At 42.6% G+C, this 27,646-nt stretch overlaps 2 protein-coding genes across 2 annotated transcripts; both read right to left on the minus strand.

Moving 5' to 3' along the window:
* Window positions 1-3: 3 nt before the first annotated feature.
* LOC149254376 (protein NRT1/ PTR FAMILY 8.1-like) lies at window positions 4-1,831 on the minus strand. Its single transcript, XM_089460142.1, has 3 exons — window positions 1,711-1,831; window positions 1,279-1,496; window positions 4-1,120 (listed from the first exon to the last, which is right to left on the minus strand). The coding sequence occupies exons 1-3, from the start codon at window positions 1,826-1,828 to the stop codon at window positions 560-562; spliced, it is 897 nt and encodes a 298-aa protein (XP_089316268.1). The 5' UTR covers window positions 1,829-1,831; the 3' UTR covers window positions 4-559.
* On the minus strand, window positions 1,738-27,567 carry LOC149254377 (beta-phenylalanine coenzyme A ligase-like). The gene is made up of 7 exons (XM_089460144.1): window positions 26,849-27,567; window positions 26,214-26,390; window positions 3,461-3,619; window positions 3,309-3,376; window positions 2,924-3,026; window positions 2,427-2,806; window positions 1,738-1,852 (listed from the first exon to the last, which is right to left on the minus strand). Exons 1-7 carry the CDS (start codon window positions 27,395-27,397, stop codon window positions 1,834-1,836), a joined length of 1,455 nt encoding a protein of 484 aa, XP_089316270.1. The 5' UTR covers window positions 27,398-27,567; the 3' UTR covers window positions 1,738-1,833.
* Between the last annotated feature and the right edge of the window lie 79 nt (window positions 27,568-27,646).

Consider the following 27,646-nt stretch of genomic DNA (forward strand, 5'->3'; position numbering starts at 1 on the left):
TCATACACCAATTTAGTGTCTGGCTTTGCTGTGACCTTAAAATTACATTATTATTATTATATGTGTTTTCTCATCTAAGCAATTTTCCATTATAAGCAGACAGCAATGAAGAGTAGTTTCTCTCAAGTGGTTTGAATGTCGAAGCTGTGAAATCCTTTTAAGATCGTGCTGCATTGAATACAAGAGCCGTCATCAACAGAAGGCAACCTATCAGCTTTCCATGGAAAATTCTTGTGATTAATCTGCGAGGTTTCTTTAATGGTGATTTATTCAATCCTGAATATGAAACCGAGTTAGTTTTGAAACGTCCATATGAAGAAATCAAACATAGAGTATTATCAAATTACTTCTTTCGAAAGAAATTGGAAATCACAAAGGTTACTTCGTAGGCCTAGTCAGTTGATTGCAGGTAAATTAGTATTAAAAGACACTAAAGGCACTTAATTAGGTTAACCATTTTTAAGCAGATGCTTGAAGTCAAATCATTCTCAATGATTCTATAGATAGGAAAATTCAGAAAAAAGTATGAAAAAGAAAATCAGGAAGCTTGGTAGTAATCTTACAGGAATTTATCTGTGTGCTCAAGCTTTCGACTTCCTTCAATGACAGACTCCTTATCTTGAACTTCATAAAGACCAGACTTATCACGTGGAACAGGGATGTTCCATTTTCGAAATGATGCAACTAACACCTGGGCTATCCGGGTCAAGGGACTGCCCCCTAGCTTTTGATGTCGGTATAAACGGGTACCTGAAAAGAAGCTGCAGACCGCTATTCCCATGGCCACAGTAGGAATTCCAAAACCCCACCCCCAACCAACATTCTCTTGGACCCAAACAAGAACACTAGCTACAACAAGAGCACCAATGTTAATTGAAAAATAAAACCAGTTGAAAAAAGAACTTTTCTTTTTCTTTTCTACATCATCTGTCTCATCAAACTGGTCTGCTCCTAACGATGATACGCATGGCTTGATACCACCAGTCCCTAGCGCAATAATGTAAATTGCCAAAAAGAAAACACCAGTTTGAGTCGTTGTTGCATGGCAATTAAGGTCTGAAGCTTTGCAGGGAGGCTTAAGATTAGGCACAGATGCAGATATAGTCAACAAGGCCATTCCCTGAAAATGGACAAAAATATTCTTCAACCAAAATGTGTTGCAAACAATGTCAAAACATGATAAATTGACAGAAAGGTGTTGAGAGAATTTGCTTCTAAATATGTTACTATTCATTTCTCAATTAACAGAAAAACTTGATAGAACAGCAATGAACTTACAAAAAAATACACAATAGAAAATACAACAATTGTTTTATAACGTCCCCAGTATGCATCAGCCATAAAAGCTCCAATCAAAGGAGTTATGTAACAAGTTCCAGACCAATTTGTGACATTATTGGCTGCAGTTGAATTGTCTTGCTTGAACTTATCTGTCAAGTAGTTCACCAGATTTGAAATGAATCCATAGTATGCCAATCTTTCGCAGCACTCATTCCCTGTAAAATAAATCCGTTATGGAGACCATAATCCAATTGAAGGTATATAAATATAAAATAAGAGTGTTTCCTTGCCCAAATTTCAAAACCAGTTCTGTAATTACTAGTTATTTTCTGGTTAGTTTGTCAATAAATATGTGGGCTAACTACTCGTTGAGAAAGATATTAGTATGCTGAAAAGAACATTTTGACATTTAAAGGTCATCACATATACCCAAAATAAATGGACAAGCCTTCCAGTTCCCTGAATTGTTCTTGACTGAACGTTTTCCATGAATATCTACAGACCCATCTTGAGTGTACTCATCATCAAGATTCACTGAAGAGTTCATACTTCTTATTGGTCGAGTGTTGACCTATAACATAAAAACCAATAAAATGTTAGCAAAGAATGAAAGAACATGAATTATATTTATTTATAATTACTGGATAAACAGTTCCATAAAAAAAACCATGACAACTCCGTATCATACATTTCACGTAGTTACACCAGGCATACAGATTTGGCAAGCACACACAATAGTTTAAGTCATTGTGCAAAACGTTTCACTAAAAGGGGATCAGCGTTATGCTTCAGCTCAAGATGTGTTTACTAACTACATCCCCAATTTGTAATTTAATTATTTATGAAGAGAAATAGGGAACTGAATATTGGGAAACAACTTTGGCTAAGACCACAAAGATAATACATTGCTAGCTCAACGTTACCAGAATTCAGATGCAACAACGTTGATGATTGATCCCTCAATATATGACCATAAACTGGCCTTAATACAATATTTCATTCTGGGACATATCAATGGGTCAGCAATCAAAGGAACAATAGGAAAGAAAACTACATGAGCATTGAGAATCATTAAGTAATTGTAGATAAGCATTAAAAATTTATTTAAAAAAAAAAATTCTTAATGTTACCTGCCCATAACTCACACATCAAGAGATTTTTTCATCGAGCTTTCCTCTGATGATACAATTGGTTTTATTTGATCCTCATTGCTCTCAGAAATCGACAAATTATAAACAAAGGAAGATAGCAGAGGATCTGGTACTGCACTGTTAGCAGCCACCCCACGCGAGGACACACCTCCCAGAAGTGGATGCAGCTGCCCCTCCCGAAGCTCTCTACTCAGAAAAGACAGTGTGGAATTAGGTGGCAACCCTAAACAAAGATTAATGGTTTGACTGTGGGAGTCACTTCTGGAGGTGGACAGAGCCTGATGAATCAAATCTTTTCTTAAGATTTTGCCCGTGGGGGACTTGGGAATTGAATTGACAAATGCTACTCGACGTATCTTCTTGTATGGTGAAACCTGCACTCAACCATAGCAGATATTTTCTCTTGGAAATTAACATCTTCAACAAAAGAAAACAAAGTTTAGGTTGAGACAGAGTAAGGAAACATATAGAAACTCAAGTGCTCCATTTACATGTTTTGCAACAAAATTTATGACATCCTCTTCGCAGAAATTGCTGTTTGACTTCTTCACAACAAATGCCATCGGTATTTGACCTGCTTCATGATCAGGATACCTACCACACACACCCCAGAAGGAAGAGAGTTTCATGCTTAAATAAATAGCATGTCTGCAAGAATCTTTGGCTTAATTTGAAAACGAAAAAGGACATCAGCTAATGTTTCAAAGGTCGTCTGGGCTACCAGCCCAAGTGTTCAATTCTAACTAAAACTTGAAAAATATTTGCTAGCTAAACAAGTGGTAAATCTAGCTGCATATAGACATTTGAAAGCATATCAGATCAACAAGTGGGAACTTGGGAAGTATATCAGATCAAGAAGTAGTAAATGGCACTCACGGAATAACAGCAGCATCAGTAATATCTAGGTTCGAGAGGAGCAACTCCTCTAATTCCGCTGGAGCAACCTGACAAAATATAAGTCTTCTCTGAGAAGATCAATATTTTGGGTTTGCATTTACTATAAAAAAGGTCCTTGAAATGCTATGTACCTGAAATACTTTGTACTTGATCAACTCCTTTATTCTGTCCACAACAAAAAGGAAGCCTTCCTCACCGATGTAACATAGATCCCCAGTTTTCAGCCATCCTTCCGAGTCTAAAGTTAACTCAGTAGCTTCAACATTACCAAAATATCCTGCATGGAGAAGCTGAAACCTTCATATATTGTTTTTGGGAAAAATTAATCTACGGAAGAGACTGTTATGACATCATATTTAAGCTGTGATTTGGGAGCTATCATAGTGCCTTCATGCACCACTTTGTGGAAGCATAGATTCATTGACTGGAGAATACCCTTCCTGTTTGAAAGATAATTGTTGTGGCTACAAAACATATGCTCTTAAAACTTTACAATAGCATAAGGTGTGCACTTCTGGGTATACAAACTTTCTGAGTGCACTTAAATAGAAATGTTCGAGATTCTTTAAGGCGAATATTAGCTTGGGGTACAACATGTTTACTATGCACCCATTGTCTCATTGTGCATGGGGAGTTCAACACTTGCTGCTTATGGTTTTTTTATCATCCTCACTTAACTGTTTAAGATTTTTCTCATACGATCTAGGTTTTCAAGGTGATCAGGGCATTATCCAAATCACCCTCTCAAAACTAAAAAAATCGAAAAACATACTCGAAATCAGCAAGGTCTGCAAATTTGTTAAATTTTTGCAGAAAGTAGTCTCCAATGGAAAATGACATAGCGACTAAGGAGTACCTTTCATGATTGTAGGTCCTGTTAGACTCCGTCTCATGTCAGTGTGAGATTGATTCTTCTTCAAAACCCTGTTTTGAAGAAGAAATCATTAAATGTGTTGTTTTAGATTATGTAATTTATTCTCCAGCTTTTCAAAAGGCAGCAGCGACTTCAAGCTCCTATCCCTGCACAAGCACAATTCAAAACATCATCAGCCATTAGAGGAAAAGCAAGTTACAAGCGATTTGGAGAGGTCTCACTGGAAATCCCAAACAAACTTCACAGCATCAAGCATGCGGAAGATGCAGTTGAAAATTCCAAATCGGAGAACCTCTATGCCTTGTGTGATCTTGGTCTCTCAATCACGAAGGAGTTAGTTCAGGATTTGGTGCCTTCACTGGACTGTAGTATGCCTATCTCACTTCCGACTGTTCTATACAAACCACTTGAGGAGAGCAAAGAAATTGACATTCAGGCAGATGTAAGACATTTGAGTGCAGGCCTTGCTGGTACTCATGTTTTTGCACATTATAAGACATCAAATATGATGAGCCCCAATTTTTGGTACAATTTGGGCTCATTTGGCATACTTACCTTGCTCAACCATTCATCTTTTATCACTTATGCATTCATTTCTTAGTATATTCGTGTTATTTGTAGGAAGAAGGGTAGGCATTATATCTATGTGGCTAATACATGATGATTTCAGGTTTTTGGCATTAAAGAGAGCAAAAGACCACGCAAATGGAGACAAGGAGACAACAAAGGTGACATTGCGGGTTCATAGGGAGGTTGTCCACAGTCTTGATGACCTTCCTCGTGATTTTCACCTTAACTCCGAGCTCCAACAGCTCTCCCCACCGAGCTTAAAGGCAGCCAACGGATTCTACAGGATCAGCAGTTTGTCTTTCAGTTGGACAGCTCCACGAATGGAGGAAGCCAGCTTGATCTTCATTGTGTATAAATATGAAGGCCGTAGCCTTTGATAGGAGCTTTTTGAACTTTTGAACTAATATTGTAATTTCTGAGCACGAGCTACAGCTCGGTGTTTGTTTTTGTAAGCCAGTTTTGGCATGACATTAGACTCTTGATTATGAATAAAGGCAAGCAGATTTGGATCTAATTCTGAGCTTTTAAGGGAGCTATAGCTCTCAGGTTAGGGCCCAACCTGAGAGCAATAGACCTCCTCTTCTTTGTAGTGTTATTTGCCTTTCTTTTCAGCACTTTGTTTCTTTGTTTTGACATGCATTTTAAGAACACAGTCTGCTGATTTGATTTCTTTAATGAGATCGAGTAGGATTAGCTTATGGTTAAATCGCTTTCAGTTGCTTAGATTAGAATAGGAGGATTGTAATTCGTTGGAGCTCCAAGAAAAGGTTGATAGTGCCTTCACTGCCATCTCTGTTTAGAGATTGGGGTGCAGTCTGTACCAACCACCAAAAAAACGCAATCTTTTTTACTCTTATGCAAGCTGCAACACAGTCATTTTAATCATAGAACCATCCATGCACTCTGATCTTGAGCCATACTTCTTCATTACAACTCCATGCACGACTTCTCTTCACGATTTACATTGCTGTTCATTGGTTTAATAGCACAGGTAGCACATGTTAATGGATTCTCGTTTTTGGTGCAAGGCATAAGCAATTTGTTTTATTTACACTGCTCAGTATCATTCCATTCCCTTCTTCTTCTTCTTAATCATGCCTAAAGCCACCTACTCGACCTCTGTTCCGCTCGTTTACCTTCCAACTCTTCCATTGCCCACGTAGCTCCATTTTCTTGACCTTTCGTTGCTTCCATCCTTCTATCCACCAACCAACTCCGTGCACTCTTTCTCCATCTTATTTCTCTACCCCTGAGCCATCACAAGCTCCATCTCCATCTTACCTATCCACCCATACCGCTCCATCACTTCACCATCACCCAAAACTCCCACGGTAGGACATCCTGTAGAAGTTAGCAGACTTCCTGTAGAATTCCTGAATTTCCTGTAGGATCCCCTGCAGACATCCTGTAGAAGCCTGCAAACTCGGTTGCTGAGCACCTGAACGTTGTAGACTTCTGTGGACTGATGCTAGGGATCCCCTGGGACCTCTCCTAGCCCTCCTGACCTTTCCCAAGCTTTCTCTCCCTTCGCACCACCTCTGCACAGCCAAACCCTAATAAGAAACAAAACCGTAATCACTCCAACCACTTAAGCAAAAATAAAAAAACAATGTTCTTTTCAATGGAAGTAGTTTAAATTCATGCATTTCATATCACTAGAGGTAATGGCATCATTCTTAGACATTTGCACTCCCACCATTGCATCATAGAGATTAAACTAGTCAGATTAGGGTTTACTAGGGTTTCCATGTTTTGGTTGGCTTTCAGTTCATTTTTGCAAAAGTAGATTAATTTCCTTTGAGATAGCCTTCGTCCATCATTTAGAAAGCTTCTTCTGAGAGCATATAGAAGTTTTCTTGAGCCCTAGCGGACTTGTGCCAGCTGACCAAGTGACAACTGCGACAAGAGCTAGTACTTGTGCATACAGCACCGTCGCTTCCAAGTTTGTACGAACTACCGGGTTGATAAAATTAGAGATAGGAAGCCCCAGGAGTTGTAGCATTATTGCTACAATACTGGAGCCCACCATCTTTTTGGCGCCATTGCCGGGGAAGCGTCAGAGTATTAGTAATTGTTGCTTTTCTTCTATTTTCTTACTCTTGCCTTCTGCTAAGTAGTTTATTTCATTTCCATTCTGCAAAAGTAGATTAGCATTTCCTGCTTTCATAGATTAGCATTTCCTGCTTTCATAGACTAGTATTTCATTTCTGCAAGCGTAGACTAGCATTTCCATTCCTGCAATTTCATTTGAGCAAAGTAGATTAGTTCTTTCCTGCTTTCAGTTTAATTCTGCATCTTTATAGTTAGTTGTAGATCAATCTGTTTCAGTTTTGCAGGTACCGCAGAAAAACAAAAGCAATAAAAAAAAAAGTCTTTCCATTTCATACCTCGTAGGAATCGAGATAAAACAGGCAAATTCTTACCCAACACCCCCACCACATCACTGAGTCACCCTTCTCTCTTCTTCAATGACAGTGATCCAGAAGAACCTATAGGCGAACCTCCTGAGATATACGAAGATCCTATAGTAGAAGAAGAATTAGAAACCATCCCATCTGAAGCTATGGCTGACAATAGAAGAGAAGATGAGAGAATAGAAGGTGTCTTCCCCATCCGAGAGACCAATGGAGAGATGAAAATGAAGAACATTAGCCCCTCCGCCTTACCTCACTTCCATGGACTGACTACTGAAGATCCTGATACCTTCCTGTTTGAGTTTGCTGTCCTTTGTAGAACCTATGACTATACTGAAGATGAGCAAAAGCTGAAACTCTTCCCTTCAACTCTTAAGGATGCAACATTATGCTGGTTCATGGGCTTACCTGGGAATAGTATCACCACTTGGGCTCAGATGCAGCAAGCTTTCAATACCAAGTACAGGGATTACTGTAGGTCCAAGGAAACCAAGGGAGAAATCTTTCGGATGACCATGGGAAATGATGAGTCCTTAGAGGATTATGAGGAGAGGTTCCAACTTAGCTATAAGCGGGCCAGGTGCACACTTGACCCTGAATCCCTCAAGTTGGTCCTGCTCCAAGGAGTCCCTGAAGACCTCTTAGATACCCTTCACATGTTAGCTGGGGGGGACATTTACCAACTGCCTTATGAGGACATCAAGACTGTGTTTAGAAACCACTCCAGGGCAGCACGGAAACGAGGTAGAGGAAACCTCCTCTCAACTAGTGTCCCTTTCTCCAAACATGAGCTTGCAAATCAATTAGAAGATCTTAAGAGTGAGGTGAGACAGACCATTGCCATGCAGCTGGACACATTCAGGATCCAGCAGAAGAAAGAAGAAGCTGAGAGAGCCTTGGCTGTATTCTACCCTAGGTGCACAAGGAGACACCCTAAGAACGAATGCCCATTGCATTCGGTTGAAGTATGTTTCGTTTGTGAGGAGGACCATCCCACAAATCAGTGTCCAACCTTACCTGGGTTTAAAGCCATGTACCAAGGGACAGAAGCTCCCACTGAACCTCTCTATTACCTCAACCAAAGGAGGCCACAAGGACCTAGAACTTACCAGCAGGGGATGCAAGGGGCACCTCAAGCTTATTACAACCCCAACCAATCGACTCCTATGCCTTCCTGGGGTCCCCCTGCTTATCCTTCCTGGTCCATGCCTCCTCCATGGTCTTATCCACCTCAGTACCCTACTCAACCTACTTCTCATTCACATCATTCACATGCCCAGCCACAGCCTCAGTGGAATGCACCTCAGTCGGGGTGGAGGCCCCAGTACAATACTCCTCCCGCCATTTTGCCTCCACCACCAGTTCAATCTCAGCCATTACCTCCTGCTCCTCCAAGGCAACCTCAAATGACTGCTCAACCGAACCCAAACCCCAACAATAGACAGGCCCAACAGGTATACACTGGGGAAACCTCATGCCCTACCTATGCTGTGGAGATCCAGGAGATCAATCTTCGATCTGGAAAGACTCTACCAGATCGCCAACCTCCTCCCCTAGAGGATGAGGAAGATAAACAGGAAAGTGAACCAAAGGCTATTCCACCCTTTCCTGAGAGACTAACATCCACCACACAACCCAACCCAGAGGAGGATGAGCTTCTGGGAGAGCTCAAGCAGTTGTGTGTGAAAATACCACTTCTCCAAGCCATCAAGGATGTGCCAATATACAACAAACTGGTTAAGGAAAAGTGTTTCAAACACCCAGGCAGGCGGAAGAAAGATGCTTCAACCATCAATGTCATAGGACAACTGTCTGACCTTATGTTAGGACAAGTCATCTGCCCAAAGTACCTAGATCAGATGTCCACATCAATGGCACCATCATACCACACACCTTGATTGATCTGGGGGCTGCCATTAATGTGATGACCAGGGATACCATGCTCAAACTCAATCTTCAGGGTTCCTTGAGGAAGACCTCGACAGTACTGCAATTAGCAGATCGCTCCATTGTGACTCCCGAAGGGATTGTGGAGGATGTCTTGGTCTCTATCGACTCTTGGGAATACCCTGCAGATTTCTTGGTTCTGCAACCCAAGGCAAAGCTTACTGGATATCCTCTCATTTTGGGAAGGCCTTGGTTAGCCACTGCAGATGCTTACATAAGTTGCCGTGCAGGAAATATGACCATCAAAAATGGTCCTATGTCCAAGCAGCTAGTCCTATACCCTCCTGCCCAACCCTCCTTAGAGCATGAATTACCACTCTGGTTGGAGGAAGGAGAGGAAGACGAGGTGTACTCAGCACCTCTGTGCACCCTAGATACCACTAGAAGAGACCCCCCAACCGAGGATGACTTGATCGAGACCTTGATCCAGAATCCACCTTCCAGTGCACTATCCTTAGAGAAATTGGTGGAGGATGCCCAAGCTAGCACCTTAGTGGATCTTTGTACAACCAACCTTGTCACTCCCAGAGTCAAGACTGTGGAGTTCGGCCCTGAGAGAATGTTAAAGATCAGCTCCTCCCTATCTCCTTCCCAGGAAAAGGAGCTGTGTAGCCTGTTGGCCAGTCACCTAGATGCTTTTGCTTGGAGCTATAAGGAGATGAAAGGAGTCCATCCTTCGGTCTGTACCCATCACATATACATTAAAGAGGATTGTAAGCCGGTTAGGCAACCCCAGAGGAGAATGAATCCAACCCTTAAGGACATTGTCAAGGAAGAATTGCAAAAACTGTTGGATGCCGGATTCATCTACCCCATCTCAGATAGTGAATGGGTGTCCCCTCTGGTGTTGGTTCCTAAGAAAAATGGGAAATGGAGAATCTGTGTGGACTACCGAGAACTGAACAAAGCTACCAAGAAAGACCATTTCCCTCTACCTTTCATAGATCAAGTGTTGGATGGACTGGCAGGAAAGAAGTTCTTCTCTTTCCTGGATGGGTTTAGCGGGTACAACCAAATCCAAATCAGCCCGGAAGACCAAGATAAGACCACCTTCACTTGTCCTTGGGGCACCTTTGCCTACCGAGTCCTTCCCTTTGGGCTATGCAATGCTCCTGCTACCTTCCAAAGAGCTGTCTTAAGCATCTTCTCGGAGCTGGTCCATGATGCAGTGGAAATCTATATGGATGACTTTACTCCTTATGGGGCCAACTTCCAGGAAGCATTGTCCAATCTGGGAAAAGTCCTAACCAAATGCATTGAGATCAACTTGTCCCTTAGTCCTGAAAAATGTGAATTCCTAATGACTGAAGGGACCGTGCTAGGCCATACCATTTCTTGCCAAGGGTTACAGGTGGATCCTAACAAAATTGCTCTCATCAAGAAGGTTCCACCTCCTCAAAAGGTAAGGGATGTTCGAAGTTTCTTGGGATTAGCAGGATATTACCGGAGATTCATTAAAGACTTCAGCAAGCTAGCCTCGCCATTGTTTGGCCTGTTGGCAAAAGATGTGGAGTTTAAATGGACTGGCGATTGTCAGAGGGCTTTGAATGAATTGAAGGACAAGTTGGTGTCAGCCCCAATCCTGAGAGGTCCAAACTGGGCCCTACCTTTCCACATCCACACTGATGCCTCGAACAAAGCCATAGGTGCAGCTTTAGGACAAGTGGAGCAAAAACTTCCATATGCCATTTACTTTGTTAGCAAAAACTTGTCCAAAGCTGAGCTGAATTACACTGTAACCGAGAAAGAATTCTTGGCTGTGGTCCATGCACTGAACAAGTTCCTACATTATATTTTTGGCTATCAAACCTTTGTACATACAAACCATGCTGCAATTAGATATTTAATGAATAAACCAGATGTGAATGCTTGTATTATTAGATGGTTACTTTTATTGCAGCAGTTTGATTTGACCATTGTTGACAAACCAGGTAGAGAAAATGTTGTTGCTGACTTTTTATCTAGATTGGATTTGTCTGTAGATGAGGATGGAACAGTGGATGACCAGATGCCCGATGAACATCTATTTGCTATTTCAGCACTCTCTCCATGGTTTGCTGATATAGCAAACTACCTTGTTTCAGCACAGTTCCCTCCGCACCTATCTTCAAGAGAGAAGAGCAGAATCATCAGAAAAAGTGCCTCATTTACTTGGATCGGGGGCAATCTGTTCAAGCTTGGCCCCGATCAAATCTTAAGGCGTTGTGTAAGGGAGGAGGAACTCTTTGATATCCTCCTCACCTGTCATGATGGGCCTTGTGGAGGACATTTTGCAGCAAAGAGAACTGCCTTCAAAATCCTACAGGCAGGCTACTATTGGCCCACACTTCATCAAGATGTCAGAAGATATGTCAGCCAGTGTGACCAATGCCAAAGAATGGGGAAACCGACCCAAAGGGATGAGATGCCTCTCCAACCTCAGGTGACTCTTGAGCCATTTGAGAAGTGGGGTAGGGACTTTGTGGGCCCAATCAACCCTCCTTCGAGGCAAAGGTCTTACATCATTGTGTGCACTGACTACCTAACAAAGTGGGCAGAGACCAAAGCAATCAAAGCAGCAACAGAAGAAAAGGTGGCCGAGTTCCTAAGAGAAAACATCTTCTATAAGTTTGGCTATCCAAGAGAGCTGGTCATCGATCAAGGGAGCCAGTTCACCTCCAACCTGGTTGAAGATCTACTAGCTCATCACAAGATCAAGCATAGGACTTCCACCCCCTATCACCCTCAAGCAAATGGGCAGGTGGAAGTCACCAATAGAGCATTAGAAGGGATCTTGACTAAGGTGGTGAGCAGCAGCAGAAAGGACTGGGCAGATCGCTTGGTTGAAGCCACATGGGCTTACAACACCACTTGGAAGACCACCACCGGCTTCACACCTTATGAGCTGGTCTATGGGAAGAAAGCTTTGCTGTCCATTGAATTTGAATACAACACGTTGAGGATGGCAGCTCAGTTGGACCTAGATCTCAGCCATGCACAACAAGAAAGGTTATTGCAGCTGAATGGACTGGATGAGCACCGAATGCAGGCCCTCCTTCACTCAGAAGTGGTTCAACTTCAGAGAAAGGTGTGGCATGACCAACATCTCCATGACAAGCAATTTCAGCCGGGAGATTGGGATTTGTTGTATGACTCCAGATACAAAGATTTCAAGGGGAAGCTGAGAACCAGATGGCTAGGGCCATATTCAGTGGAAAAATGTCATGACAATGGATCTGTTCTTATTCGGACCATTGATGAGGAAGCCATCCCCATGCTTGTCAATGGGCATCGATTGAAGATCTACAGGAAGCCTCTCTCAAGACAAGAGTTCATCAAAATTATGGAGAAGGCAGTGTTGGTCATAGAGAAGGGTTCTGCCTCTGCTTTGGGCATACCCTGAAGAATCTAAAAAAAAAAAAAGATCCTTGGGTGAAAACCTTTCTGAGGCGCCCAAGGCAGGTGGTAGGGGTGAAAACCTCATTGAGGCGCCCCTATTGTCTTTCAAAAAAAAAAAAAAAAAAGATTGGAAAAAGATCCTTGAGTGAAAACCTCTTTGAGGCGCTTAAGGCAGATGGCAAGGGTGAAAACCTCAATGAGGCGCCCCTGTTATCTTTCAAAAAAAAAAGAGAAAAAAGAAAAAAAAGGAAAAAAAAACAAAAAAAAAACAAGGTCAGAAGATTCATTATGTAAAATTGCATGCAGGTTGCAGGTGTTCTATGGAGGAGAGGAAGCCTCTCAACTCAGAGCTCAGGATCCTTATCATGCGGTCAGGAGACCTCACTAGCACCTCCTCCAAGAATACTCATTTTCTCCAAGGTATGTGCAATTTTATTACATCTTGAGTCTTCTACAGGAAGACACAGATTTTCTACAGGAAGACGCAAATTTTCTACAGGAGGATGCAGGTTTTCTACAGGAAGGTGCAGACTCTCTATAGGAAACGCAGCCTTTCTACAGGAAGCTCTGTATTTCTACAGGAAACTTCCTGTAGAAGCTCAGAACGGCCCAGAATTCATTTCATGAGAAGATCTAACGGCTAAGGATCGGTTTGGACGCATGCAAGCCACTGTTGTCACCCTTGCACATTGTTGTTATCTTGTTCCACCATCCTTGTCGACATGCAACAAAGTTACCTGCACCAGCAAAGCAGATCGATGAGTTCTCAAGAAAAAGAAAATTTTAAATGAAAAAACGCTGGAGATCTCACACCATATTCATCCCAGTCATCCAGAAGCTCCGGGAGCGTGATCGTGAGGCCAGATCCTTCGTCGTGCAGCATGCACCCAAGGAGGAAGAACTGTTACAAGACATCCCGCGGGAGTCCTGTAACAGTTAAGCTCGCTAGAGTGGATACCATTCACAGCGCCGGCCATGTGCAAAGAAACGCGGGCGCATGCAACCAAAGCATCCAATCCATTGTCGACAACCTATAAACATGGACCTCCGGGCCTGTGTAAGTTCGCCAGCAGCAGTTAAATGCACTCATCAGCGTCCAAAAACCGAAACATCGTGTGCAGCCGCGCAGGTAAGTGTCTCGACCCTTCCTTCCATCAGATTGCATGAATTTTACTTTGAATTGATTGCAAAGTGTAAAGGTGAATGGGTTGAGCGGCCGTATGGCCATTTGGCCGGCCACGTCGGCCAGTTAATGGTCTAGTTGGATGTTTGGGTGGCGGCCATGACAAAAAGAATGGGAAGCACGCACGTGAGAGCAATCCCGTCGGGGAAAAAAACGAGTTTAATAGAAGAGGCGGTGGCAGATCTGCGGGAATTGATGCGGCAGCAAGTGAACGCACAGTTGAATGATGGGATGACGTCGCCCAATGGTCCGGCGGGGACAGCTCACCCCCGCGCCACGGATTCCGCCGATTCAAAATCTAATCGGCTAGATTGCCCTCATGCATTTATCAACCACCGTTTTGAACTCGAGTGGCTATCCTGATATTTCTGCAGTTCGATACGCCGAGCCTTTGGCTATCAGAACGCTTGTGAAGCACACCCAGAGCGCAGACCAACTGCAGTCTTTCCCGAAAATCGCGCGCTGCTTCTACAGGAATGCTGCTTCTACAGGAACGCTGTTTCTACAGGAACGCAGTCTCTACAGGAAGGCGGGTGCCTCACGTAAAAAGGTGGCAAATTAAAAAGGTAACCCTGAACTCTTCATGCAACTGGTTTTTAAAGGTGGCAGAATCGTCGTCCACAGTCTGGTCATAGAAAAGTGGTGAAATTGTTGTCTGCTGTGCCTATACTGTCATCCTACAGGATGTCAGGGTAATTAAATTGTGTTAAGTTCCTCAGGGATAAGTTTTGTGGATTATGTGCATGACAGAAGCGTAATCCTACGCTCTGTCTCAGTAGACCAAATTTCTTCCACAATCACCACCTCTGGTTAAGGAAACTGTTTTATCATGTTGGGTGGGTTTATTAGACGAGAACCCACTGATTCAACCAAGTTAAGGGAAAACCAGGAGGTGGTGGAGCTCTTCACACGGGTTCAATGGATATCTTTTTGTGACAAATTGCAGGGTTACGACGATGAAGTGGCAGAAGAATTTTTGCAGGCTCTGAGGCCGAAATCCAAGACACTGGCCACAGTGAACTTCAGGGGCCTAAGCCTCAAGATCACCCCGCAATATATCAGTCGAATTACTGAACTTCCAATGGGTTTGCCATGGGATAAGGAAGAAAGGAAGTTGAGCCAGCAGGCCAAGAAAGAATTCTTTCCACCTGAGGAGGAATTCTCGGAGGACAAAAATGGGGTGCGAAGAACCAGCTTGCTGCCACCATGGAATGAAGTTAGCCTGCAAATCATGAAGTATATAACCTGTGAAGGCCGTTTTAGCATCGTGTACGCGTATCACTTTCGGTTGCTCACTGAATTGAGGCACCAGATTGATCTTCCTGTAGAAGAGAAACTGAGCATTCCTTATTTCCTGCTACAGTCTCTAATTGAGTGTGCCACAAAGTTAAAAGAAGGCATACCAGATCAGGTAGCCCACCATGGGTTGATCAAACTTCTTGTGGAGGATGCGCTCCATTCATATAAGGTTCCCCTCTCATGGGAATCATTCAGAAATTTGACAAGAGACGGAGACATAAGGATGCTGGCTGAAGAAAGTGGTTCCTCCAGCAGTGAGGAAAAAGAATCAGTGGCCGAGGGGAAGAAGGAAACAGGCCAGAAGACCCCGACCACAGTGCAGAAGAAAGAACAAAAGAAGAAGCATGAGAAAAAGGATGACAAAGAAAAAGGTGACACACCCATCTTGTCCGCAAGAGAAAAGAGGTTGCAGAGCCGAACGAACAAAGCTGAGGTGGTCCACATCAGCCCAAGTACCTCATCAGCACCCGCAACCCAACCAAAAAGCAAAACCCATGCAGCAAAGCAAGCCAAGGTGGCGACACCTGTGTCTACAGGAAAGCAGAAACAGGCTTCTACAGGAAGCCCGAAAACAGTAAAAGGGTCTTCTACAGGAAGCCCGAAAATCATTGAAACAGGGTCTTCTACAGGAAGCCCGAAAATTACCAAAACAGGGGCTTCTACAGGAAGCCCGAAATTGGCTAAAACAGGGTCTTCTACAGGAAGCCCAAAATTGGTAAAGAAAGGGTCTTCTACAGAAGGCCCGAAAGTGGGTAAAGCAGGGTCTTCTACAGGAAGCCCGAAATCAGAAAGGAAGGGGCCCTCTACAGGGAGCCCTGGGAAAGCAAAACGCAAGAAAGAGAAGGTTGGCATTCTCGAAAAGGAGGCAGCAGCTGCGCTGGCCGCCCTCAGTACACCTCCAAAGCCACAGGAGAAGAGAGAGAGGGAGATCCCTCTACCTTTTGAAGCTAGGAGAAGTAAGAGAATAAAAACGGGCAAGCCGCAGCCTCCACCCAACAGCCAAACCATTTTAGGGGGTGTCCCTACTTCACCCAGTGAGAGATCCCCCTCTAAAACATCGGCCACCCCCGAGAGGGGAAGCCCAAAAATAACTTCCTGGACATGAAGGATAGGCCAATCGGCTTCCGAAGCCCGGCTCAAGGAAACAAGAAAGAGGGAAGAAGCGCCACCCTCGTCACCGCCAAGGGCAGAAGAGGCAGGGCCACCAAGAACAGGAAAGGAAGAGCATGTGCCGGGCCCTAGTTCTCGGCCAAGGACAAGGAGATGGAGCAAAGTTGCTCAAGGATGAGAAAATATTTTAGCTGGGGGGTGATGATGAGCCCCAATTTTTGGTACAATTTGGGCTCATTTGGCCTACTTACCTTGCTCAACCATTCATCTTTTATCACTTATGCATTCATTTCTTAGTATATTCGTGTTATTTGTAGGAAGAAGGGCAGGCATTATATCTATGTGGCTAATACATGATGATTTCAGGTTTTTGGCATTAAAGAGAGCAAAATACCACGCAAATGGAGACAAGGAGACAGCAAAGGTGACATTGCGGGTTCATAGGGAGGTTGTCCACAGTCTTGATGACCTTCCTCATGATTTTCACCTTAACTCCGAGCTCCAACAGCTCTCCCCACCGAGCTTAAAGGCAGCCAACGGATTCTACAGGATCAACAGTTTGACTTTCAATTGGACAGCCAAGCTCCACGAATGGAGGAAGCCAGCTTGATCTTCATTGTGTATAAATATGAAGGCCGTAGCCTTTGATAGGAGCTTTTTGAACTTTTGAACTAATATTGTAATTTCTGAGCACGAGCTACAACTCGGTGTTTGTTTTTGTAAGCCAGTTTTGGCATGACATTAGACTCTTGATTATGAATAAAGGCAAGCAGATTTGGATCTAATTTTGAGCTTTTAAGGGAGCTATAGCTCTCAGGTTAGGGCCCAACCTGAGAGCAATAGACCTCCTCTTCTTTGTAGTGTTATTTGCCTTTCTTTTCAGCACTTTGTTTCTTTGTTTTGACATGCATTTCAAGAACACAGTCTGCTGATTTGATTTCTTTAATGAGATTGAGTAGGATTAGCTTATGGTTAAATCGCTTTCAGTTGCTTAGATTAGAATAGGATGATTGTAATTCGTTGGAGCTCCAAGAAAAGGTTTATAGTGCCTTCACTGCCATCTCTGTTTAGAGATTGGGGTGCAGTATGTACCAACCACCAAAAAAATGAAGTCTTTTTTACTCTTATGCAAGCTGCAACACAGTCATTTTAATCATAGAACCATCCATGCACTCTGATCTTGAGCCATACTTCTTCATTACAACTCCATGCACGACTTCTCTTCTTGGTTTAATAGCACAGGTAGCACATGTTAATGGATTCTCGTTTTTGGTGCAAGACATAAGCAATTTGTTTTATTTACACTGCTCAGTATCATTCCATTCCCTTCTTATTCTTCTTAATCATGCCTAAAGCCACCTACTCGACCTCTGTTCTGCTCGTTTACCTTCCAACTCTTCCATTGCCCACGTAGCTCCATTTTCTTGACCTTTCGTTGCTTCCATCCTTCTATCCACCAACCAACTCTGTGCACTCTTTCTCCATCTTATTTCTCTACTCCTGAGCCATCACAAGCTCCATCTCCATCTTACCTATCCACCCATACCGCTCCATCACTTCACCATCACCCAAAACTCCCACGGTAGGACATCCTGTAGAAGTTAGCAGACTTCCTGTAGAATTCCTGAGTTTCCTGTAGGATCCCCTGCAGACATCCTGTAGAAGCCTGCAAACTTGGTTGCTGATCACCTGAACGTTGTAGACTTCTGTGGACTGATGCTAGGGATCCCCTGGGACCTCTCCTAGCCCTCCTGACCTTTCCCAAGCTTTCTCTCCCTTCGCACCACCTCTGCACAGCCAAACCCTAATAAGAAACAAAACCGTAATCACTCCAACCACTTAAGCAAAAATACAAAAACAATGTTCTTTTCAATGGAAGTAGTTTAAATTCATACATTTCATATCACTAGAGGTAATGGCCTCATTCTTAGACATTTTCACTCCCACCATTGCATCATAGAGATTAAACTAGTCAGATTAAGGTTTACTAGGGTTTCCATGTTTTGGTTGGCTTTCAGTTCATTTTTGCAAAAGTAGATTAATTTCCTTTGAGATAGCCTTCGTCCATCATTTAGAAAGCTTCTTATGAGAGCATATAGAAGTTGGCTTGAGCCCTAGCGGACTTGTGCCAGCTGACCAAGTGACAGCTGCGACAAGAGCTAGTACTTGTGCATACAGCACCGTCGCTTCCAAGTTTGTACGAACTACCAGGTTGATAAAATTAGAGATAGGAAGCCCCAGGAGTTGTAGCATTATTGCTACAATACTGGAGCCCACCAAAATATGGGCCAAACAGCTTAGCTAACTCAAAACCAGAAGACAAAGATAAATTTTGATGAAAATGTGGCTAAAGAACGCGATGAGGATGATCTGGAAGTGCCTCTGCGAAAGATGATGCAGCGTGGCAGACTGCAAGGAATTAGAAAGCAGAATAATCTTAGAGTCCGAACACCTAGAGAAACATCAGGTCTACTAAAAAGTTGCAGTAAGGAAGCATCAAACATGTTGCTCAGGGCAGCTGGTATTCAATCAGATAAAACTTCAAAAAGTCAAGATTCCAATAAACTTTCATGTAAAATTTCAAATGGAATTAAGAATACAAGAAGAGATGATGTGCCTGAAAAGAATATTGTTGATAATCCAGTTAGCAGTGATATGGAAATGTCAATCTCAACCAAAAGGAAAAGTACCAAATCAAGCAAGTATGAAGAATATGTCTTAGGTTCTAATCTAGGACGTGCAAAAGGTTCTGGTAAAAGTCAAAATTTAAAAGTGTCAAACCCCAAGGTTTGATGATGCTAAAACTTGAGGAGGACCAGCTGGTCTCGATGAAGCACAATTTAAGCCTTTTGAATTATCTTCCAGTCCAATCTCAAAACAGAGTAAAAGTTTCACCAGCACAAATATCTACTCTAGATGCCAGTGATGTTTTTATATCTAAAGAGCACAGAAATTCCCTTCTAGAACTTCAAAAAGTTTTGAGAGTGGATGTTACTCCTAAAGCAAGGCAGATGCATCTTGCTAAGTTCCTGAGAAGCCAATGGTAGATGAGTTTGGTGTGGCAGTTGTGGTGACCAATCAAGTTGTTTTGCAAGTAGATGCCTCTGCTATGTTTGCTGGTTCCCAAGTTAAGCTTAAGGGAGAAATTGAATGTGTGCTGGCACTGCTCTCTTAGCTAAAAGGCAAATTTCTTCACTGTTGACAAGGGCCATGTTGACTGTAATAAATGGAGGGTTTATGGCTTAATAAAGAGCAAGAGTTTCATCTTCGAGGAATGGTTTGTATTTATTGTGGTGGACTGTGCGACTACCATCGCTTGAAGGATGGATTGGAATTGTGGGAGCCGTATTCCTTTGATTGGTTGAGGCAACTGGCCTCTATTATGTTTTCTGGGTCAGAACTGAGCGCTCTTCTTCCTTGATGACCGTGTGAGCTTTTCTTGTAGCAAAAATTTAAATTTCAGAGGACACATTCATTTGGTTGGTTGTACATGTGTATTCTCAATCGAGTGGATCCATGTGACTTTAATGTAGCTGTAACAAAGGCAGGGGAGGTTGAATCATGTCCCTATGGAGAAAACGATGACTATGGCCGGCTGCTCAAAAGTTGGCTATACCGTATCAAGCCATCAGTAACACATGAACCTTTTCATCCTCGGGTTCCATCACATGATTATCTGATAAGTGATTTCAATCAGTCATCAAGCTCAGCAACACCAACACAATTGCGTTGGAATCCTTTCAACATTCCAGATACGAAAACAAATTTCATTGATGGACTGTTCACTATATGTGGAGCTGGTGGTTCATTCCTTCGGCATGGCTTTGCAGTGCACATGTATGTCGCAAATGCATCTATGGAAGGCTGTGCATTTGCTAATGCTGATGAGGACTTTTAGATAGTTCCACAACAAGGAAGATTATGGATAACGACAGAGTTAGGAAGATTGCAGGTTTCTCCCGGTGAAACAGTTGTGTTGCAACAAGGTTTCCGGTATTCCATTGATTTACCAGATGGTCCTTCTCGAGGGTACGTTGTAGAGGTTTTCAGTGGCCATTTCTAGCTTCCCGATCTTGGTCCAATCGGTGCAAATGGCCTGGCCTCACCGCCTGACTTTCTAACACCTACAACATGAACTTGAAGACCAAGAAAGCTTGCTCCTCCTTCAGGTTCATCTTTGAATATGGCTTTAGAGGCAAGTCCGCTGATAATATGCAGTCGGTTCTAATCACATGTCATGGTGTTGACCTTCGAGGATGTTCTCAGTCACCTTCCAGAATCGAGGGGGACGCTTCTGATTGTGCTCCCCCAGACTTAGTGCACAAGGCAAGGCAACAAATGGTTGAGCATATTGACATATGGCTTTCACAATGCCAAGATCCAGATCACGGTGGGATGTTTTGGAGATTTTGTGGGATTGCGGGCGATTGTTGGGATGCAACCATGTAAACCGCTCTGAGTATAGTTGTCACCATAAGCTGAATCGGCGGAATGTTAGCTTAAAGGTTGTTTTATTAAAATGGCAAATGCAACGTGGCAAACCGAACTTAAGTCAAGGCTATCTATCACAGCCAAAGAATGCGATTTGGTTTAAGATTTCAATCCTGATCCTATGGAGATCTGCGCTCCAGTTTTATCTCTTAATTGGCCAATTATCAAAAGATTTAGAGGAACGTTGTTCCATGTTTAGAATAGATGAAACGCCCTTTCATAATTTTTATGTAATTTCAGATGAAACAGCGCAGAGGTTTTTGGGGTCGATTTGTTTTCCCCTTAGCAGCATTTTATTTATTGTATAAAAATTCATTTGAGAGTTAGTGGGGGAAGAGTTCTGAGTGCTGAGAGCTGGTGGGGAACAGATCTTACCATGTACAGTTTTTGGCAGAGAATTTAATGAAATTACACAGCTCTGACTTCTGAGATTCCTGTGGTATGATAATTTAGCATAAGTTTTTCTTGTGTTTCATATGTGATCTGTTATGTTTCATTTCACTACATGATCATTTCTAATTGAACAAATGAAGTGTTTAGGTAAGAATTCATAGTATTATATGCTTTGCCTATAAGTTTGTTCATATTCAATGTTTTCCTCTGTTTGACAAGGATTCAACTCTTATGCCCTTGTCAGCTCCTCACCAGTCTTGCCATCCCATTTAAATCTAGATTTGGTGTTAAATTTCTTGCCTACCTTGCCTCAGTCGATAATCTGTGTTGTTCATTATATTTCTCTGTTCAAGCTGTGATTTTGCCACCAAAAAACCCAAAAAACCCCAAATCAACCTTTTTAATCAGTTTACTAGCCTAATATCAATGTTACCTTGTTGGTCATCTCATCCCATTGAAGATTTTACCGAGATAGACCGGAGAGAGCCTTCTCCTGCCCCGTAGGGCTAGCTACGAGGCTAAATGGTTTGATGTTGCCTTGAGGTTTACCTTTCTCAGCCTGAGGTGAAATTTCAAGCGCTAACATACTGGCGACCATACTGGGGAGAACATTCAATTTGTTGATTGTCTTGTCCCAGTACATGCAATCAAGGTGCAGATCTGATGCTGATGGTGGACAACAATCAGACACATTTGCAGGCTGAACCATTCACCTGGCGACTCCAATTCGATCCAGACATTCCAACGCTCGCTGATCCATTCATGCAATGGAAGGGTATGTGGCAAACCCTACCCTGTGTGAAGCTGTAGAAGAAATAAGAAAGAAGTTAGCAGATACTGAATTTGATGAAGATGTTTTCAGTGCCTTGCTTCAATGCTTGAAATCTTTGAAGGTCTTCAAAACTAGTGGTTATGAGTTAATTATTGAAAGAATCGAAAAGGAGATTCAAGAACTAGATGAGCAAATTCAGTCATATGATTTCCAAGACCCTAAAAAGTTCTTGGAAATCCTTCCTCCTTCGCAACAAGAAATCGTAGACTTGCCTATAGATGTTTACATTGACAATGTGCAGCTGGAAGTATGCATTGCAGAGTTGGGGCAGCCAACAGAGTCTGGCTTCCGTGATCCTATTGCAGCATACATGGACATGTTTTTCAGTTTGATTGATAGATCAGGCTGTCTTGTTCGTGACCAGGCTCAGTACGTGCATGAAGGGCTGTCAGCAATTGCATTTGTGTTCTGGCGGAAGCATTCTCGAGCTACATCATTCTCAGGTTTACTTGAATGGTTAATTTGGCATTTTAGTATTACCTGATCTAGTGTTTGTACAGCAAAGTAGGGTAGCTTTGTAAATAAATAAGCAGCCATAAGGGCAACATCTTGTTTTAGTTTGCTTGAAGAATTGTTTGAGTTCAGTTTCAGTTGTGTCGATGATGACTCCATTGCCCAATGGGTGGAGGCACTGTCTGCTCTCCCAAAGTTCTGCGGTTCTTGGCACCTCCAAGAAGCGGCAGCTGCCATCCTAAGTGGAGCCGATGTTAGACTCCGTCTCATGTCAGTGTGAGATTGATTCTTCTTCAAAACCCTGTTTTGAAGAAGAAATCATTAAATGTGTTGTTTTAGATTATGTAATTTATTCTCCAGCTTTTCAAAAGGCAGCAACGACTTCAAGCTCCTATCCCTGCACAAGCACAATTCAAAACATCATCAGCCATCAGAGGAAAAGCAAGTTACAAGCGATTTGGAGAGGTCTCACTGGAAATCCCAAACAAACTTCACAGCATCAAGCATGCGGAAGATGCAGTTGAAAATTTCAAATCGGAGAACCTCTATGCCTTGTGTGATCTTGGTCTCTCAATCACGAAGGAGTTAGTTCAGGATTTGGTGCCTTCACTGGACTGTAGTATGCCTATCTCACTTCCGACTGTTCTATACAAACCACTTGAGGAGAGCAAAGAAATTGACATTCAGGCAGATGTAAGACATTTGAGTGCAGGCCTTGCTGGTACTCATGTTTTTGCGCATTATAAGACATCAAATATGGGTCAAACAACTCAGCTAACTCAAAACCAGAAGACAAAGATAAATTTTGATGAAAATGTGGCTAAAGAACGCGATGAGGATGATCTGGAAGTGCCTCTGCGAAAGATGATGCAGCGTGGCAGACTGCAAGGAATTAGAAAGCAGAATAATCTTAGAGTCCGAACACCTAGAGAAGCATCAGGTCTACTAAAAAGTTGCAGTAAGGAAGCATCAAACATGTTGCTCAGGGCAGCTGGTATTCAATCAGATAAAACTTCAAAAAGTCAAGATTCCAATAAACTTTCATGTAAAATTTCAAACGGAATTAAGAATACAAGAAGAGATGATGTGCCTGAAAAATATATTGTTGATAATCCAGTTAGCAGTGATATGGAAATGTCAATCTCAACCAAAAGGAAAAGTACCAAATCAAGCAAGTATGCAGAATATGTCTTAGGTTCTAATCTAGGACGTGCAAAAGGTTCTGGTAAAAGTCAAAATTTAAAAGTGTCAAACCCCAAGGTTTGATGATGCTAAAACTGGAGGAGGACCAGCTGGTCTCGATGAAGCACAATTTAAGCCTTCTGAATTATCTTCCAGTCCAATCTCAAAACAGAGTAAAAGTTTCACCAGCACAAATATCTACTCTAGATGCCAGTGATGTTTTTATATCTAAAGAGCACAGAAATTCCCTTCTAGAACTTCAAAAAGTTTTGAGAGTGGATGTTACTCCTAAAGCAAGGCAGATGCATCTTGCTAAGTTCCTGAGAAGCCAATGGTAGATGAGTTTGGTGTGGCAGTTGTGGTGACCAATCAAGTTGTTTTGCAAGTAGATGCCTCTGCTATGTTTGTTGGTTCCCAAGTTAAGCTTAAGGGAGAAATTGAATGTGTGCTGGCACTGCTCTCTTAGCTAAAAGGAAAATTTCTTCACTGTTGACAAGGGCCATGTTGACTGTAATAAATGGAGGGTTTATGGCTTAATAAGGAGCAAGAGTTTCATCTTCGAGGAATGGTTTGTAGTTATTGTGGTGGACTGTGCGACTACCATCGCTTGAAGGATGGATTGGAATTGTGGGAGCCGTATTCCTTTGATTGGTTGAGGCAACTGGCCTCTATTATGTTTCCTGGGTCAAAATTGAGCGCTCTTCTTCCTTGATGACCGTGTGAGCTTTTCTTGTAGCAAAAATTTAAATTTCAGAGGACACATTCATTTGGTTGGTTGTACATGTGTATTCTCAATCGAGTGGATCCATGTGACTTTAATGTAGCTGTAACAAAGGCAGGGGAGGTTGAATCATGTCCCTATGGAGAAAACGATGACTATGGCCGGCTGCTCAAAAGTGGGCTATACCGTATCAAGCCATCAGTAACACATGAACCTTTTCATCCTCGGGTTCCATCACATGATTATCTGATAAGTGAGTTCAATCAGTCATCAAGCTCAGCAACACCAACACAATTGCGTTGGAATCCTTTCAACATTCCAGATACGGAAACAAATTTCATTGATGGACTGTTCACTATATGTGGAGCTAGTAGTTAATTCCTTCGGCATGGCTTTGCAGTGCACATGTATGTCACAAATGCATCTATGGAAGGCTGTGCATTTTCTAATGCTGATGAGGACTTTTTGATAGCTCCACAACAAGGAAGATTATGGATAACGACAGAGTTAGGAAGATTGCAGGTTTCTCCCGGTGAAATAGTTGTGTTGCAACAAGGTTTCCGGTATTCCATTGATTTACCAGATGGTCCTTCTCGAGGGTACGTTGTAGAGGTTTTCAGTGGCCATTTCCAGGTTCCCGATCTTGGTCCAATCGGTGCAAATGGCGTGGCCTCACCGCCTGACTTTCTAACACCTACAGCATGAACTTGAAGACCAAGAAAGCTTGCTCCTCCTTCAGGTTCATCTTTGAATATGGCTTTAGAGGCAAGTCCGCTGATAATATGCAGTCGGTTCTAATCACATGTCATGGTGTTGACCTTCGAGGATGTTCTCAGTCACCTTCCAGAATCGAGGTGGACGCTTCTGATTGTGCTCCCCCAGACTTAGTGCACAAGGCAAGGCAACAAATGGTTGAGCATATTGACATATGGCTTTCACAATGCCAAGATCCAGATCACGGTGGGATGTTTTGGAGATTTTGTGGGATTGCGGGCGATTGTTGGGATGCAACCATGTAAACCACTCTGAGTATAGTTGTCACCATAAGCTGAATCGGCGGAATGTTAGCTTAAAGGTTGTTTTATTAAAATGGCAAATGCAACGTGGCAAACCGAACTTAAGTCAAGGCTATCTATCACAGCCAAAGAATGCGATTTGGTTTAAGATTTCAATCCTGATCCTATGGAGATCTGCGCTCCAGTTTTATCTCTTAATTGGCCAATTATCAAAAGATTTAGAGGAACACTGTTCCATGTTTAGAATAGATGAAACGCCCTTTCATAATTTTTATGTAATTTCAGATGAACAGCGCAAAGGTTTTTGGGGTCGATTTGTTTTCCCCTTAGCAGCATTTTATTTATTGTATAAAAATTCATTTGAGAGTTAGTGGGGGAAGAGTTCTGAGTGCTGAGAGCTGGTGGAGACCAGATCTTACAATGTACAGTTTTTGGCAGAGAATTTAATGAAATTACACAGCTCTGACTTCTGAGATTCCTGTGGTATGATAATTTAGCATAAGTTTTTCTTGTGTTTCATATGTGATCTGTTATGTTTCATTTCACTACATGATCATTTCTAATTGAACAAATGAAGTGTTTAGGTAAGAATTCATAGTATTATATGCTCTGCCTATAAGTTTGTTCATATTCAATGTTTTCCTCTGTTTGACAAGGATTCAACTCTTATGCCCTTGTCAGCTCCTCACCAGTCTTGCCATCCCATTTAAATCTAGGTTTGGTGTTAAATTTCTTGCCTACCTTGCCTCAGTCGATAATCTGTGTTGTTCATTATATTTCTCTGTTCAAGCTGTGATTTTGCCACCAAAAAACCCAAAAAACCCCAAATCAACCTTTTTAATCAGTTTACTAGCCTAATATCAGTGTTACCTTGTTGGTCATCTCATCCCATTGAAGATTTTACCGAGATAGACCGGAGAGAGCCTTCTCCTACCCCGTAGGGCTAGCTACGAGGCTAAATGGTTTGATGTTGCCTTGAGGTTTACCTTTCTCAGCCTGAGGTGAAATTTCAAGCGCTAACAGGTCCCCGCAACCAGAGCTCCCCTTTGTGGTTGGGAGGCATAGCTTTGCCAGTAGTTGTGTCAACCACTTTAGCTTGCACATGAGCTGCAAGCAAGCCCGCTGTTCCATAATGTCTGTTTTCTTCATCGGTTATAGTCGAGGATACTGTCCCGTTAGACTCTGTCAATCCATAACCCTGCATAATAATAACTTCCTTCAATTAGCCTTCTGCTCAAAACAGAAAGACATTCATATCGCTAAACATGGAATACAGTAAGTTTTGATCTTTCGTCATTTGGGGTAATTCGAAAGTTGGAACAGAATCAAGCCTGTTATGTCTTTCGGAGCTGGGAGACAGTTTTGCTGGGACTATGAACAAGAAAAACATAAATAATAAACAGAGGTGTGCCTTATAAGTGAGGCTTAGGTTTTCTTCAAGATATATGAAGTGCTATTAATAAACCTTTATATCATTTAACCATGGGAGATTGACTTAAACATGAGATGATAAAAACTCTATAAACAGGGCAGATGTTGAAATGGACGACTGAAAGTCTTATGTGATAAACAGGGAGTTACAATTTCAGCCCTGCTCAAAAGCAACTTAAAATCAAATTGATAAGAGGAAATTTGCGAATTAGGGCTGAATACGACCTGTTTAATTTGAACAGTTGGAAATCGAGCAGCGAAGTTGTCGATGATGTCTTTGCCAATTGGTGCTCCACCGCAGCCGATCGTGTGAAGCGAAGCCAAATCGTAATTGGCAACAATAGAAGACTTATTTAAAGCGACCAAAATAGGCGGAGCAGCAGGCAGGGACTTCACTCTGTACTTCTGTATGGCCGAAAGCATTTCAGCCAAATCGAATTTGGGCAGGACCACAATGGTACTCCCAGCTGCAATACAGGAAAGTGTACAGAAAAATCCGAAAACATGAAACAGCGGGATGATGAATAAACATATCTTCTCCCCTCCCTCCATCTCGTCCCGTCTGCTCAGAGCTCCAGATATCATGGCAATGAGATTTCTATGGGTGGAGATGACTCCCTTGCTTTTGCCCGTTGTACCCGACGAGTAGAGAAGCGTCGCAGTGTCTTCCTGCTTGATGTCCACTGCAGGGAGGCCGCTAATGTCAGACTGCAAGAGGAGGTTTAAAGTAGAAATATAGCCCCTGCCAGAGGAAGATATTTCTGCCGGCTTCATGTAGTGGGTGAAGATTCGAGACCGCCATCATTATGGAGAATGGAGAAAGGCGTTGGCATAACAGTTTTCCGTTGAGGTTTTGCGAGACACAGGCAATAGAACTCGCGCCAGCTGCAAAGAGTTGAGGTTTTGCGAGACACAGGGAATAGCACTCGCGCCAGCTGCAAAGATTTTCGGCTGAGACCAAGGAGACGCTGAATGCCCACTGATAAATATTAAAAAGAGGCTTAATACAAAAACTGTTTGCCC

Source organism: Pinus tabuliformis, chromosome 7 (assembly GCF_031772625.1).
Source record: "Pinus tabuliformis cultivar Carrire ecotype Pingquan chromosome 7, CPIR1, whole genome shotgun sequence".
NCBI lineage: Eukaryota > Viridiplantae > Streptophyta > Pinopsida > Pinales > Pinaceae > Pinus > Pinus tabuliformis.